Source organism: Marmota monax, unplaced genomic scaffold, assembly GCF_021218885.2.
Source record: "Marmota monax isolate L192 unplaced genomic scaffold, Marmota_monax_Labrador192_F-V1.1 WCK01_AAM20220418_F8-fsc00073, whole genome shotgun sequence".
Taxonomy (NCBI): Eukaryota; Metazoa; Chordata; class Mammalia; order Rodentia; family Sciuridae; genus Marmota; species Marmota monax.
Window position 1 is genome coordinate 9,214,951 of NW_026692846.1, and position 15,376 is coordinate 9,230,326.

A 15,376-nucleotide genomic window follows, 5' to 3' on the forward strand; every position below is an offset into this window, starting at 1 on the left:
TCTTCAAAAATGACAAATATTGAACAATCAGATACTGATGCCAAGCCCTCACCATTTTTATCTCATTTAATTCTCACAAGAGTCCTTTTATAACATCTCCATTTCACAAATGAGAAATCAGGAATTCAGAGTGGTGAGGTAGTCAAGCCAAGCTCACCGAGCTGAGGTCACTTCCAGTGCCCTTTCAACACAGAGGGTGGCCAGATGGTGAGACTATGCTTAAATGCAACATGTTGGAGGCCTAACCTGCCACCAACGGTGAGTCTAAGCTCCAGATCATTCCAAGTTCTTGTGTTCCTACAATCCAATCTACTACAACCTGATTTTTGTGGATAATTTTTTTAAATGATGCTACTATCTATGAATTTTGGACTCCACCTCCAGCATAATAATTTGCCCTATCAAGATTGTTTTTGTCATTGCTTCTGCTATTGTCATTGGTGACTTGCTGTCACCAGGGCAGGAAGTTTTCTGCTATGCTTTCAACCTCTCATCAGATTTTATATCCCATTTCAACCAAGGAAATTCAGACTTCTGAAACAGAACTGAAAGACCTGATAAAGAAGACAGCCCTGGCTCCATCCATATACTGAGGTCAGCTAGGTTTGGCCAAAGAATACTGCTAGAGGTGGTGGGTTTGAGTGGGATTCTACAGCCCAGAAGGGCGACTCAACTAGGAGAGAAGGAAAAACGGAGAATGTGTCCAGAAAGATTATTAAAATGCCTCCAACTTCTGGTAGAAGACAGACCAGTGTGGGCAGAGGAGAAAACACAGATGTTGGCAGTCAGACAGAGATGCAAGTACAGTGGAGAATGCTGAGGACCAGCAGCAGTGTCTCTGAAATACATTGCATGGAAATATGGTCTCTGCTGCTTCTCATGGGCACTGGCCTTAGGAAACCAGAGGTTTCACTGCTCATTGGTACCAGGATATTGTCAGGTCATATAGCCCCATGTGGCATATGGCATGTTGTGAGGACCTTTGTGAGGACCCAAGGACCAATGTGTCCTCCTCAATAGGAGAAAGACATTGTGTTCTCCTGTGAAATGGGCTTCTTTTCATCTGGTAGAAACTGAATAACATCTTTTCTCTGGAAATAGAGCGTTCAGAGACAAATATGAAACCTCTCACACTTGTCATCACTTTACAGAATGATTGATATGAGCAAACCAATTACCAATCTTTGCCCTGACTTATTCTTTTTGTGGGGAGGGATACTGAAAATAGAACCCAGAGGGGATTTACCACTGAGTCACATTCCCAGCCCTTTTTATTTTTTATTTTGAGACAGGGTCTTGCTAAGTTGCTCAGGGCCTCACTAAGATGCTGAAGCTGGCCTTGAACTTGCTCTCCTCATGCCTCAGCCTTCTGAGGTGCTGAGATTACAGGCATGTGCCACCTAACCAGCACCTTGACCTATTCTTATTTTTTACCCTTACTCTGCCCTCCTCACAATTTCCTCTAGTTTCTGCTTTTATCCTGTTCTGGGCATATGTGAAGAAGGAAAAAAGATAAAATCAATGCAGAGTAATACGCATTGCATCTAGTGGAAAAGGTTGCTTGCGTTTTGTTGATCATCTCAGGGTGATCATAGAAGAATCCTCAAAAAGAAAATTCTAGAAGAGAAGCAGGTGATGGCATTGCTGAGTTCATGCTCAAATTGTGGCCAACCCAGACTTAATAAAGCTCAGTGGAATCGCGATGCTAGTACCCCCAAGACATCCAGTCAGGCCATTTGCAAAGCAGGATTCATGCCTCTGGGCTCAGGCAGCAACAACCCATATTCAGATTCTCTGCCTCCTCTCTCTGGTGCTTCCTCCAGAAACCTAACCACCAATTAAATTAGCAACACGTTTGACTCTGTCCTGCACTCCAGTGGGTGCTCCTTAAGAGAGGGTCCACGGCCGAGCACAGTGCCTGAGTATGACCAAGCACCACAGAGAGCTCCTGTGAAGGTATAAGAGGAATCATCTGACAAGATATCTCCATGTGGTCTTTTCCATATTCCAATTTGGCACATATTAAGATGTACCTTCCCTCTTTCACCGGACTGTTAGGATGGCATTTGAGGAGAGGCATGTTGCTAAGAGGTCTGAGTAACCTTAGTTATTGATTTGCCTGACGCCACATCTCCATTTAAATTCCTCGAGGAAATCCCTTCAGAAAGTCAAATTGTGACTTTCCTTTCCAAACGCATTCTCATGGAAAACAGACAAGGAAGTAATCCCTGACTCTCCCCTCCCTCACTTCCCTATCTGTTTCTTCAAGACAGTTTTCAGATTCCACCTGGTAAATGGTTCTCCAGTCCTGCTCATCTCCCATCACCCACTCCATCACCTGCTGCAGACAGTGGGCTCCCACCACATGCCTGGCTACTGCCGTGGCGTCTCAAGTCAGAGTTGTCTCCTAGCACCCACTCTGCTCTTCCCTCACCCTGGGCATTCTTTTCAAACTCCAGGCTTAAAAAATCACCCTTTGTCTATCTGAAATCCATCTGTAACTGGCCATCCTGTGTTTTGTTTGGCAACCCAGGTGTTAAGCTTACTCTTGGGTGGCCTCCTGGGCTCCTTCCACTCTCCCCAAAAAGTCACTAAGCCTGGGACTGGCCAGGTCTACGTAAGGATCAGAGAATTCCTGATTCCTGCTGGGCTTGCAGTAACAAACCGCCAACCCTTCCCGTGATCTTCCTAAACCAGAACTTTCTCTGAGACATACTTCCATACCAGAAAGGAAGGAGCTCATTTCCGGATGAAACTTTTTTTTTGCCTGTTTACCAACAGATGCTTCATTCTCAATTTTGCATTGAACTACACTGCCCTCTTGTGGAAGTAGCTGTGAATTGTTCATCACCTTAACAGGGCACCTGCGTGTGCAGTTCCTTGGTGCATCTTCCTGTTCGGTAAGCATTTACTGTGGACCTGCTGTGTGCAAGACTCTGCTACATGCCAGGGGGTGGGGTGGGGAGGGGAGACAGATTCTACTAGAATTCATGGATTAAAGGAGACAGACAGCTCTGGAACACAATCATTATGCTTCCTGAGTTCCTTCTGTTTCAGATTCCTTGTTTGCATTCTGGAGACTCTGATTACACAATCATGTCCATGAGTATAACAGTAGATAAAAGATGAAAAATTCCCTGGATATAGTGAGCAATGATGTGAATTGAGGATGCACTGGTTGCATCTATGAGTGTTGGGTAATTAGGCCATTTGAGCTTCCTACGTGCTCACAGGCAGACTATTCTCTAGTTGCTGGGTGGGGAAATCCAGGCTACATGTGTGAAACTGGGTGATGCATGAGAATTCCCTACAGATGAATGATAGTCTACAATTTTGTCAGTCCCCAATGGTTCATGAGTGGTTTGTCGTCATATCTTCACTGTGGACTAATGAGCAGGGATTGCCCTCCGTTTCACAGATGGGAACACCAAGACACCCTGCTATGCAGTGGCAGAGACGGAATGCAGGCCCTGAAGGCAAAAGCTACAGGACCAAAGAGTGAGGCAAATGGATGGAGTTGGCAGGAGTGTGGAAGAAAAGCTCAGAGGGACCCTGAAGCAGAGGGTGAGCTTTGATCCCAGGAGGGTGGCTCAGGCCCAGCATCTGGTTGCCACTTGGAAAAGCAAGTAGCCCCCCGCCCTGGTTCTTTAGAACCAAAAATTTGAAAGTTTAGGCTTTAGGTTAAACATATGAAATTGTCAATTCTGAACTACACTTTTACCTATAAAAATGAAAACTTAGGGTATAATCTACTAAAAAGTCCCGATTTTTACACTGTTATGCATCTCAAACAAAGCCCATCCATGGGACCAACACAGGTTGCTACTCTGTGATGCCTCTCTGGCACAGCCTGTGAGAATTTCCCCTCACTCAGGGAGGGAAATGCGTTTTAGGAGGCCAGCCACATGAAGGCCCCAGCTCACCAGCAGAATTCCTGCCAGTGTTCACAGATTAGTACTTTACTCTATACACTTCCATTCCATCTGAAGTCTACAGGCATCTTTAAGAGTTCTAGCATCCTGTGATCTGAGGTGCCCATGTTGAATAGCCAGAAGTTTCTTGGCTATCCAGATTTATAAAGCAACTATCACTCTATATTTGTTATTTAAATCATTAAAGTTATTCCCATGGGCACAGGAGGAGCATGCCTGTAATACCACTGACTTGGGAGGCTGAGGCAGGAGGATAGCAAATTCAAAGCCAGTATCAGCAACCTAGCAAGACCTTGTTTCAAAATAAAATAAATAAATAAAGTACTGGGGATGTAACTCGGTGGTAAAGTGCCCCTGGGTTAAATTTCCAGTAATAAAAAAAATTAATTAAAAAATTCATAAGTGCATACATAAGCATTCTTCACAAAAACCCATAAACATAGTTATATCCATGTTTTTAAACATGTTTTCTTTTGTCTTTTTCTGCTGACCCTCCTTCTGCCCACCCCCAACCCCTTCTCAAGAGCAGCCCTGACTATCTAAGTGGCCAATGTTAACAATGTGGAGTGTGCTTATTCAAATCTCTATCCCTGCAGACCTACGCAGACACTAGCATAATTATATAAGCACATACAGAGGATCTTTTTGCTTGTTTCCTTCTTAAAAATCGAATCATGCTATATTACTTGGATTTTAAAACTTTTGTCACATAATCTGATAGAGACGGAAGCCCCTCCAAGTTGACTGTCCCAGCTCTAACACACTCTTCTGAATGTCTGCTGAAATATTTATGGCATATATACATTTTTTCAGCCATCTACTTTTTAATGATCGGTTTTGTTTCCCCCATTTTCTGCTACAATGAAAGTAATGTAGCAGGCACTTAGTACATGTGTCCCACATTTTGGTATTGTAATTTTTACAGGCTGGCTGGGCCAGAAGAAATACACACACACACACACATATAAATAAATATATATACATATATATTTTATAATTGCAATTATAAATTATACTATATATGTGTATATATATATATATAGGATATATATATATATATATATATATATACACATATATATTTTTTTTAATTGCAATTGCCAGCTTGCTTAAAAATGCTGTAGCTGTAGGCAGTTCTTCACTCCTTACCAGGCTGGGTGTGTGACATATGGGCCCACCAGCTCCCAATGTGAGTATGAGCTTCATCCAGCAAGGGTCTGGTGATGAGTGGACCCCAAGGGATGGCTGCCCTTACCTGTTGTAGCTATGGACCAAATCGAAAATCATCATGTCCGTGGTGTTGACAAATTTGCACTGGACGGGCATAAACTCTCCATCTGCAGAACACTGGGGTGGTGACTTGTCTCCCACCCCATGGAGAAGACGACGGTTCCTTATCTCACAGCTCCTTGGACCTAAACATTTTCAGGAAAAAATGTCAAGTTCCTGCAGACGGGGAGGTGCGTGTGTTTCTGCAGTTGAGATGCGTGTGCTGATCCTGCCTGTGTGACAGGTAGGACCCCGACAGTGACTAAGACCCGCACCAGGAGACTCACATGCACTCATTGGAATCCCACTTCTGCTTCAGAGCGCATGAAGTGAAGTATTGGAATAAAATCTGCCTTCGTCACGCTTTCCTTTTCTTAGGACCTGGTTCTCTGCCCATTTTGTCAGACCTGAAGGGCTTGGTTTACAGTGAGGAAAACTGCCCCCACCCCTGGGGGTGCTGATGCCCCCTGAGACTTACATCGTGTTGGCCTCCCCAGTTGCCGGGTGCCGTAAACCTCCATGCCCTCTGCGTCCACGCACCAGCACTGCACCTGCTGCAGGTCACACTGCACAGGCGAGTAGTCCCCTGAGTCTCGACACTGAGGGAGGTAGGATGTGGCCGTGCTGTTGAGGTAGCCGCTCAGCAAGATTTGCTGCTTGTGCAGCTGGCAGAAGGACAGACCTAGGGGACAAGAACAGCCTCAGAGCAGTGTTGCAGGGCACTCATCTGTCCAGGGCCAAGGCCATGGAGATGGCTGCTCCCTCCCCAAGGGACACAGCTGAGAGGGAGACAGCAACCCCAGGACCCTCATTCAGAGGGTTCTAGCATCCTGTGATCTGAGTCAGAGCAGGGAAGACCTCACTAGAACCACAGGGATCAAGTGCATGCTCCCTGGCCTTGGCAATGCAGGGGAGATTCAAGCCAGCTGTTAACAGAGCTTGTCTGGATGTGGATTTCATCATGGCTAGCTGTGTGACCTTGGGAAGCTACTCCACCACTCTGTGCCTCGCATTCCAAATCTACAGATTTGAAAGGCCTTCCTCCAGGTCCCTGAGGGAGAGCAACTGAGGCCAACCACCATCCCCCTGTTGAATCCCTACTAAATGCTTGTGTTCAATCCTCACATCACCAGAAGGCAGAATGGATATTCATGCTGCAGTGAGGGGCTGGAGCTCAGTGAAGGCTTGCAGCCCAGCCAAGGTCATGCCACCTGACTGCGAGGAGCCAGCCCACTGACATTAGAAAGTGAAGTGGAGCCTGAGAAAGCTGTTCTGCAGGGGTTAATGGCTCAGCTTGGGGCTCTAGTGTCACGTGGCTATGGGGCTTTCTCAGGCCCCACTTCACTTTCTAAGGTGATTGGCTTCAAACAACCTCGACTATTTGCCATAGCAATCGTTTTTACTACACAGCATTTGCCCAAGTCCCAAAGCCTAGAGCCATGCTCCCTCTGAGACACGCTCCCTGTACTGTATGGCTTCAGGGCACCTGTTGTCTCTCACTCTTGCTCCCTCGACACCAGGCTCAGCTCCTGGCACCTGGGAGGACCTTTGCAGCTACTTTTTGAACAGGTGATTTGGATGTCTCATTTGATTTCCACAGAGCTCCTCAGGAGACAGGGCCTTGTGTGGATGCAGGGGCTTTTATTCTAACCAGGGCACCAGCAGCCCCGGGGCAGACTTTTGCCCCCTGCCCCCAGTCCGCTGCTGATTTCCGCACACCAGGAGTCCTGGCAAGGCCCTGGATCCCTGGGTGCCCGGTCCACACTCACAAGCCTCTGGCCTTCCCTGCCGCCTGCTGCCTGGCACTTCCCTGCCATCAGCACCCACACACCAACAGGAGCGGCCATCATTTTGGCACTGGACAGTCCTGTGGAGAGACATAGGAGGTGTCACTATGATAGGCTCCCAAAGCCACAGGCTGGGTCCCACCTGCTGGGGCCAGGGGCCAGCTGATTATGTGGGGATGCACTGGGTGGGATCAGGCCAGGCATGGGTTGTTCCCAGGGAAGTGATGGCTAAGCCAAGACTCATACAGTGGCTACAGTGGAAGAGAAGGTGCCCAGGAGAAGAGAAGAGCACCTACCAAACCCTGAGGACGGGGCAGACCTGAAACTACAAGTGGCCAGAAAAAGAAAGGCGGGAACCGGGAACCTAAATATGGCCTGCCGACAGAATCGAGGCACCCTCTTCCTCCTTCCTCGCCTCCTGGAGTCCCCAGGGGTCCTAGCCCTGGACTAGCAGATCTCTGCACACTCTGGGGAGTGTACAAAGTGAGGCTAGGCACGTGAAGAGAGTGCAAGACCACGCTGGGGGTGTTTCTCACATGAGTGTGTCAGAACACAGTTGTGTAGACAGAGTTCCCCTCACTCAGCGTGACTGCAAGAGCGGAGGGGACACAGGTGGCATGCTCATTCAGAGGAATCTGCAAGAAGAGGTATCTAGCTCCCCCCTGCACTACACATCGACAGTCCCAGGGCCCATGCCTGTGTTAGGACAGTGGCCAAGACCCTTTCCAGAGGGGAGTTCACTTGGAACATGGCAGCCCAGAGCCGCCCTGAGAGCCAGGCAGGGTGGGCCAGAGGCGAACCTAGACACAGAAAGCCAGCTAGCTTCTGCTTCCTGCTACCCAGGTTCCTTGTGAGGACAGACACTGGGAGCAGGGGAGGCACCAAGGAGCTCCCTCCTTCTCTTTATTAAAAGGCCACACACTTATCAGTAAAGCAATCAGTAAAAATATTGGCAAGGAGAGAAGAGATCGGTCAGTAGTGAGGGTTGGATTGGGGTTCTCCAGGTCAGATGTCCTGGAGAAGAGAGAAGAGGCCCCCTCCAAATGATGGGGCCACATCTCATCCACACTGAGGAGTTGGAGGGCACAGCTGTGTGAGTGCGTTAGTGCAAGATGCTCTGTGGGAGCTCATGAAGTCAGACTTACTGGAAACCACCATCTTCTGAGCACTGGGGGATGTGGTCCGCCCGCTTCAGAAAGGCTGCTTCCCTCTGCAGCTCACAGGGTCGGAGCGGTTGGGCATCCACCTGGTATTCTAAGCAAAGGGAAGTACTTCATGAAAGGAGGGTACAGGCGGGGCTCCAGCAGCAGAGAGAGGTCCTGAAGTGCAGATGCTTTTAGCAGCATCGTCATGAATCATAATGGCCTTGCTGCATACTGGCAGTGCTCCTACTCTTCCCAGGGTGACATCAGCTCATGGGTCCTCCACACTCCCCTGGAAGTGACCCATAACATTCTACTCACCATGTGGCACCAAGACTCCGCATCAAAAGTAACCTGCCCCAAGGTTAACTGCTGGGAAGGAAGAGTTCCAGAATAAACCCAACCCAGGACCCCACTCTCACTGGTGAGTTAAGGTCAGAAGGCCAACAGGAAGTTGTTCCTGAACTTGTCAAGCCACTCCCTGCAGAGGCAGCCTGTCCACACACAGGGGAGTGCAGAGGAACTAACAGATTCCACAAGCCTGTTCCTCATTGACAGCTCCTGTAACAGAGGGATCTTACTCAGGAATCACAGCCAAATCACTGGAAGTGCTACTGAGTACTCATAATGAAGGCACCGAGGGCTGGCACCAGTTCAAAGTCAAACACCATGTGGCTGACCCAGTGATGTAACCGGGGTCCAGTCCACTCCTCGGGGAAATTATTTTTTCTACTGCCTGATAGTGACTTCTCAAATACGCAAATGCTTGACATAGACTGTGGAGTAACTAACGAGATAAAAAATCTAATGCCAGTGTCAAAAATCTGGCATAAGAGTAGGGTGAGGAGAGCTAGAATTGAACTGGGAAGATCTAGTTTCCCATCTCCTCTCTACCAGTCACATCTCTGTGACTTTGGGCCATTCAGGTAACCTCTCTGAACTTCTGTGTCTCCATCTGCACACAGCCGGCCTCTGTGTGGGGATTAAATCAGATGGCACATGTTTAAATGCCCTGGGCGGAGTGGAGCCAACCAACTCGGGGCCGGAAAGCTCCCTCCCCTCCCCTGCTCCATGGACTCTGTTGGAGAACTCACCAAAGATGTTGGCTGACACGGAGCAGGCCGAGCCTACCAGGCCAAGGACCCACAGGACCAGGGCCATTTTCCTGGCCCTTCCTGGGATGAAGAGGAAGAGCACTGTCCACCCTCATCCTCTGACCGGGGCACTTTATAGAGCTGAGGCTGGCACGGTCCTTGCACTCAAGGGCTCTCAGAGGGGCAGCAGCTCACTCTGTTTTCTCTGCTGGTCACAAGGAGCCCCTCTCACCTGCGTCCGCACCCACGGAAGACCCTCAAGAGGCCAGTGGGGCATGAGAACCTTGTCTAGACAGCAATGCAGGCACAGGGTGGGGTGGCTTCACAAGACTTTACACGTAGCTCAATGTTGTGTAGCTTCGTGGTGACAGAACCATGCCTACCATGGAGGAAAGCCTCCCCTCCCTCTCCTGCCCCTCCAAGTCTCCTTCCCACCTGCTGACCTGCCCTTTCCTTCTGTTACCCCCCTTCCTCTCTCCAGTATTTTCTTTTTAGAGCCCAAGATTTGAAGGTACTATTCTAGCAAGGACGTTATGGCAGAGAACAAAACAGGCAAAATCCTGCTCCCCTTAATATAGGGTGTAAGAATGTGAATGAGGGAAGCCATGTCCACACGTTCCCATTCCTCCTCTTGGCCTCCAGGGAGCAGGACCTGGCCTTTTTTCACAGCACATGTCTGTCAGTGCGGCTCTGACAGGGTTCCAGCTTCCACTCCTCGCTCCTGATCCGTGTGACCTGGGAAACACTCATGGGTCCTCTTTCTCTAGACAGCAAAGTGGAAAGCAAAGTAACCATGTGTCCAAACTTGTTTGGGCACCTGAAAGAGAATAAACGACATGCTGGCGAGTGCCTGACACTCAGCGCTAGCACTTACTCTCATTGGCACTTCCTCTTTTTTGCAAAGGGCATTGTGCCAGGTAATGATAAATGTGCAGAACAGCCCAGCAGGTAAGGGGGCAGTGACAGGCTGGGGCAAAGGTCACTGGATGACCCAGAAAGTTCACCGAGGACATGGCCCATGAGAAGAGAGGGAGGGTCATGAGAGAATCTGGGGGAGAATTGGCCCAGGAAGCAGGAAGAGCGGAAGGCCGGCTAGAGGTGGAGTGACCCTCCCCTGGGAGAGGCTGGGGTGCCACATGGCTGTCATGCTGTAGCCTGCACTCTGAGTCAGGACCCTGTGTTGCTGAACAGTTAATATGTAAAGTTCTTAATACAGGATGTGATGTCCTGTGTCCAATATCGGCCAATGTGTCAGTGCTCGAGCTGCAACCACAGAAACACAGAGCATCCCAGACCCGGAGGATGCCACCACAAACATTGGTTTTCTCAAACTTCTGCAGGCCGAAGTCTAAGTTGAAGGTGATGGCAGGGCTGAAGTGATGGCAGGGCTGGCTCCTCCTGAGCATCACGTCTTGGCTTGTCCCTCTGTCCTCGTGGGGTCTCTTCTCTCTGCGTATCTGTGTCCTGAGTGCCTCTTCTCATGGGAACACCAGTCAGATTGGAAGGGCCACTCCAAACTATTTTAACTTAGTCACTTCTTTGAGGACCCTATCTCTAAAGACAGTCACATTCTGAGGTCCTGGGGGTGGGACTTCAACATATGAATTTTGGGGACAGGGCTCAGCCTCCAAATAGTTACTGACATCACTATTATATTCAATACAAAACAGAAAATAAAATCAACTTGAGCGTCAGGTGTGGGATTAAACCAGGTGGGAAACCCTGCTAAGTCCACCCTTCCTGGGGACCCCAGGTGCCCAGGGCTGTTGCACTGCTTTGTATCTCTGTCTCCAGCTGGACTTATCATTGAGCTCAGGTACACTCTGTGTGGCTGCTCCACATTCATTCCCAGTTCAACACATCCCAAACCACCTGCATAACGCCCCCACACTGCCGTTTGGCATGTGAGCTCACCAAGAGGAGCCCTCCCTCTGCTCACTTCTCGTCAACCTCCAAGTGCCTACAGGCAAGGGCTCATTGTCTCTCCATCCTGCCCTCACTCCCTGTTTCCCCACTTCTCTCGCCTTCTTTAGGTCCCCACAGCTCTGGATTAGACCAGAGCAGCTCCTGCCCTGACACTTGCAGCTTCTTAGCAAGCTGCAGGACAGTCCTAGAAAGAATGACCATCCTGTGGGATGGAGACTCAGGAGGAGGCTTGGGAGAGTCAAGGGCTGAGACATTAATTTGTCCTTGGGAGAACGAAGGATATCAACCCACACAAAGACTTAAGATTTCAGGCCACGATGGTTTGGGGAGATGTACTGGCATTTGCTAGAAAAGAGAATGAGAGGAAGAACTCCCCCAGTCCCCTGCTGTCCCTTTTGTACTGGCCCAGGTCAGCCCATGCTATGGACAGCTAGCAGCATCCTTCTCACTAGAGGAATAGAAATAGTGTGGTATCATGTGGTCCCTTGTCATCTCTCCTCTTCAAGGATCCTATGGCAGATGAGTCTTAGAAAAAGTTAACATGGTTCAAGGTGTGAAATGCTCACCATGCTTTCCATCAACCCAATAAGATATGCACCAAGTCTGTTAGGGTTGGCTCTGTGCTGAGTCACTCTTGCTGGCCTGGCACTGGGAAGGAACAGAGTGGAATCAATATGGTGAGGCCCTTGTCTCTGCTCCACTGGCTTTTGTGCTTTAGAGACTCTGGGCTCAGTAACTCTGAAGGAACTGAGGATGAAGAGGACCATGGAGGTGAGAGACAATAGCCTGTGAGCTGATTCCAAATCACAGCCCTCTGGAAGACAGGAGCACAAACACTACATGGGCCAGAGTCCATGGGCTTCCTTCAGAATCCACACCAAGAACCCCCTATGCCCGCAAGGAGAGTGCTTCTCTTCACCCAAGCAGCAGAGCGTGGAGCTTAGAGGACCAAGCCAATTGCCTCCTCAGTGAGAAAGGGTCCTCTCACAGTGACTCAGCAACCCATCATGGCTGCCCTCCCCACTCTATAGAGCTCCCAAATGCGTAGACTCTCACAGCAACTCTGCATGGATTACGGGCTCTGCCTTCACCATCACCAAAGGGAAAGCTCCTACTCTCCTTGGCCCCAAGGACAGTGGCCTAACATTTATCTCCTTCATTCCCTAGTATGATGACTTTATGTATAATAAGGACTTAATGAAGATTTGCTAGGAAATAGAACTTTTGGAAAATGGAGGAAGAGATGGTTCCAAATGAAACCCCAGACACCACTCTTCTGAATTCACCCATCAGCTGTAACCCCTGACAGGGAATCACTTAGAAGTCCTTTCTTCCTTATTCTGAGTTGCTGCCATATTGCTGGATTCCATGCTCCTGTTATGGATAGCTTCCCCCACTCCCATATACCCTGTGACTCAAAACCATGTTTCTCTTTCTGATGGGTGACAGTAATAAAAATTCCTGGCATTTAATTTCTTCATCCATAAAGATGGAGCAGAAATAGTTTTCTTTATGACTTCCTACTAAGTATAGCTGAAACCATGGGCATTATCTATAAACAGATACAGGAAGATACCAAAAGGTAGAGAGGAGGGAGTACACCGGCCAGCAACCTCAGAACCAGAAGGATGATATGGTAATAGTTCCTTCATTTATGAACTTACTTCTTCTATCACTTCCTTTAAGAATGAAGACGGAATGAAAGAATCTTAGATGAGGAAACCTATAAAAGTCTGTCCCCAAAAGACCTACCCTCAAAGAATGACTACAGAAAGTTCTCCAGACAGAAAGGGAGTGATGAAAGAAGTGAACTGCTCATAGAGATAAAGTGGTAGGGAGTGATCGCTGGTCTCAGGGATCTCAGATTGGGTGTTGGAGAAGCTGGCAGTTCACCCCCCTAGCCCCATCATCTATAAAGTTGTAATGCTATTAGTGTCTAACCCCTTTAGATAATGTAATCATAAATAAATATAAGCATACATATAGTATAGCACATGACATGTCAGAAGTACCTAATATTTTTCTTGCAAATATGTGGAATTTTAAATGGTGGTAGTCCCAGACACTAGGGTTAAGGTGCATTTCTTTGCCTTAAAAATATCTGCAACATCTCAATTTCTGCTTTCTGTGACCAATGTGCTATGCTGAAGGTGGGGTGCATTTGGCAATATGTCATCCACTAGCTTTAAAGTGTGCAGCCATTTACAGCCCTGTCCCACATTGGCTGCTGTCTTGGACTTTGTTTGGCTCCTTACATTTTTGCAGCTCTTAGGGAAACATTATCCTTAGGGATATTCTTTTCCTTTTTCCTGAATTTTTTTTTAAAGAGAAGCATCATCTTCAGCTTATTAAGTTTTTGAAGGTGTGGCCCCACATGACTCTTGAATACCAGAAACCTGATGCTCCTGAAAACACTTGCTTTCCCTTGGGGTTTTCAATTGTTCCAGGTCTTGAGTAGTATTCATTTTGCTACTTTATTTTATGTAATAAATATATATTGGCACTAACATTTTATTTTCCACTGTGGTTCCTCTTTTGATTTCAGGAAGGCTCAGCTTGTTTTATTTTAATAGCTTCTTAAGAAACTCATTTCTTCTTGGATTCATTTTGGTCTGGTATGTTTGCTGTATGTGAGCCCTTCTCTATTCTTTTCTTTCTGGAAAACATGTTTTGCTTCTCTCAGATTAGAAGAGAGAAAATCAGTACACCATGGGACTGCCCAAAGCATTAGACTATCTTGTCCAGGGCCACTTCCTGAGCCCCACTGTCAAGGTGTTCATCACTGATCAACAATCCAGATGTGCACACTTTATTTTTTCTGGCTCCCCTTCAATGGGTCTTATTTTAGTGTGCCTCATCATTCTGTAATTTCCTAGACCTGTTCCTGCAGGGTGTAGGTAGCATCTGTATCTCTACCTCTGCAGAAAGTGGCTACCTCACCTTGACATACAGTGTTGATCCTTCTTGTCCAGTCTTCTCACATCTGCCTAGATCACCTGGAAGCATGGGATACAGTGATCCATTCTTAATAAGATGGTCTCCCTCACCTTATTCATTTGTGGTTAGCTCCTCAATGGTCCCTAATACTGCCTCTCTATGGAGAAATCCAGCAGAGAGCCAAGATCTGAGGGAAGACTAGTTCAGCCTTTCTAAGTCTAAGTCTGTTCTGAACCATAACAATCCAGACATTACTAGAGATGCTTTCTCCAATACCTCCTTCCAAGCAATCTGATTCCTCATGTATCTCTACTTCCCACTTGGGTTAGTTATCGGGGACTTCAATTACTTGAAATCTTGCCAGCATGCCTTCTAAAATGTCATTTCTTCTCCCAAGAAACACTCTCTTCTTCTCTTTATTTTTTTCCCCCAACTATTTCAATGCTTCTGTGATGACTGGAAGAAGGAAGCATATTTTTCTAATGGTTTCAGTTCCTCCTTAATTTCTGGAATCAGCCTGATTCTGAGGGTTGGAGAGTCAAGGATGGAACTCAAAGTTGTCTGTGGGTTTGTAATAATTTCAATCTTGTACTCTGTCATTATTTTTCAAATTTGAATTATTTTTCAAACTAAAAAACAGATAATTATTTCTCATTCCTTTTTCTTTAATTTTTTAAACTAATACAAAGTTTATTGACAGAGTACAAGATTGGTTTAACCCCCCCAAAAGAATAATGCCATACACCGTATTAAAGATAAAAAAGTTATATGACTACCTGTATGATACTAGAAACAGAAAAAAATTTGTCAAAATCCAGAGCCTTAATGATGCAATTATAAAGTTCAACATTCATAATTAAAACTCTCAACAAACTAAGAACCTAACTTCTTTAATCTGATAAAAGGCACATGCCCAAAACTTAAAGATAATATATTTATTGGTGTAAGATAAAGTATCTTCCCTCAAGGGGACAATTAAAGGATATCTGCCACTCTTACTACTTTTATTCACAATGAACTGGGTGTCCTTGCCTTTGCAACAAAGCAATGAAAAAATAATAAAGGTGTATGCATTAGTAAGGAATAAACGTGGCTTTATTAATAGAAAATATAATATTGTATATATAGAAAATAATTGGGGTCATACAAAAATTCTATGACTGGCAAGCAATTTTAGCAATGTCACAGGAGACAAAATGTTAAAAAAAATTCGATTTTTTTCTTTCTAGTAATGAAACGTCTGAAAATGAAATTTTAAAAAACAATTACAATTTACTCAAAATTAAACT

The 15,376-nt window shown here is 46.7% G+C and overlaps 1 protein-coding gene across 1 annotated transcript in view; it reads right to left on the minus strand.

Moving 5' to 3' along the window:
• The window catches only part of Tg (thyroglobulin), a 219,550-nt gene extending 209,960 nt beyond the window's left edge, over positions 1–9,590 (minus strand). The window contains exons 1-5 of the mRNA XM_046449068.2: positions 9,225–9,590; positions 8,134–8,242; positions 6,971–7,068; positions 5,680–5,883; positions 5,188–5,347 (exon numbers count right to left, since the gene is read on the minus strand). Of these exons, the coding sequence (XP_046305024.1) occupies positions 5,188–5,347; positions 5,680–5,883; positions 6,971–7,068; positions 8,134–8,242; positions 9,225–9,291 (638 nt within the window). The 5' untranslated portion in view covers positions 9,292–9,590. The remainder of the gene's footprint in view (positions 1–5,187; positions 5,348–5,679; positions 5,884–6,970; positions 7,069–8,133; positions 8,243–9,224) is intronic.
• Positions 9,591–15,376: the final 5,786 nt, after the last annotated feature.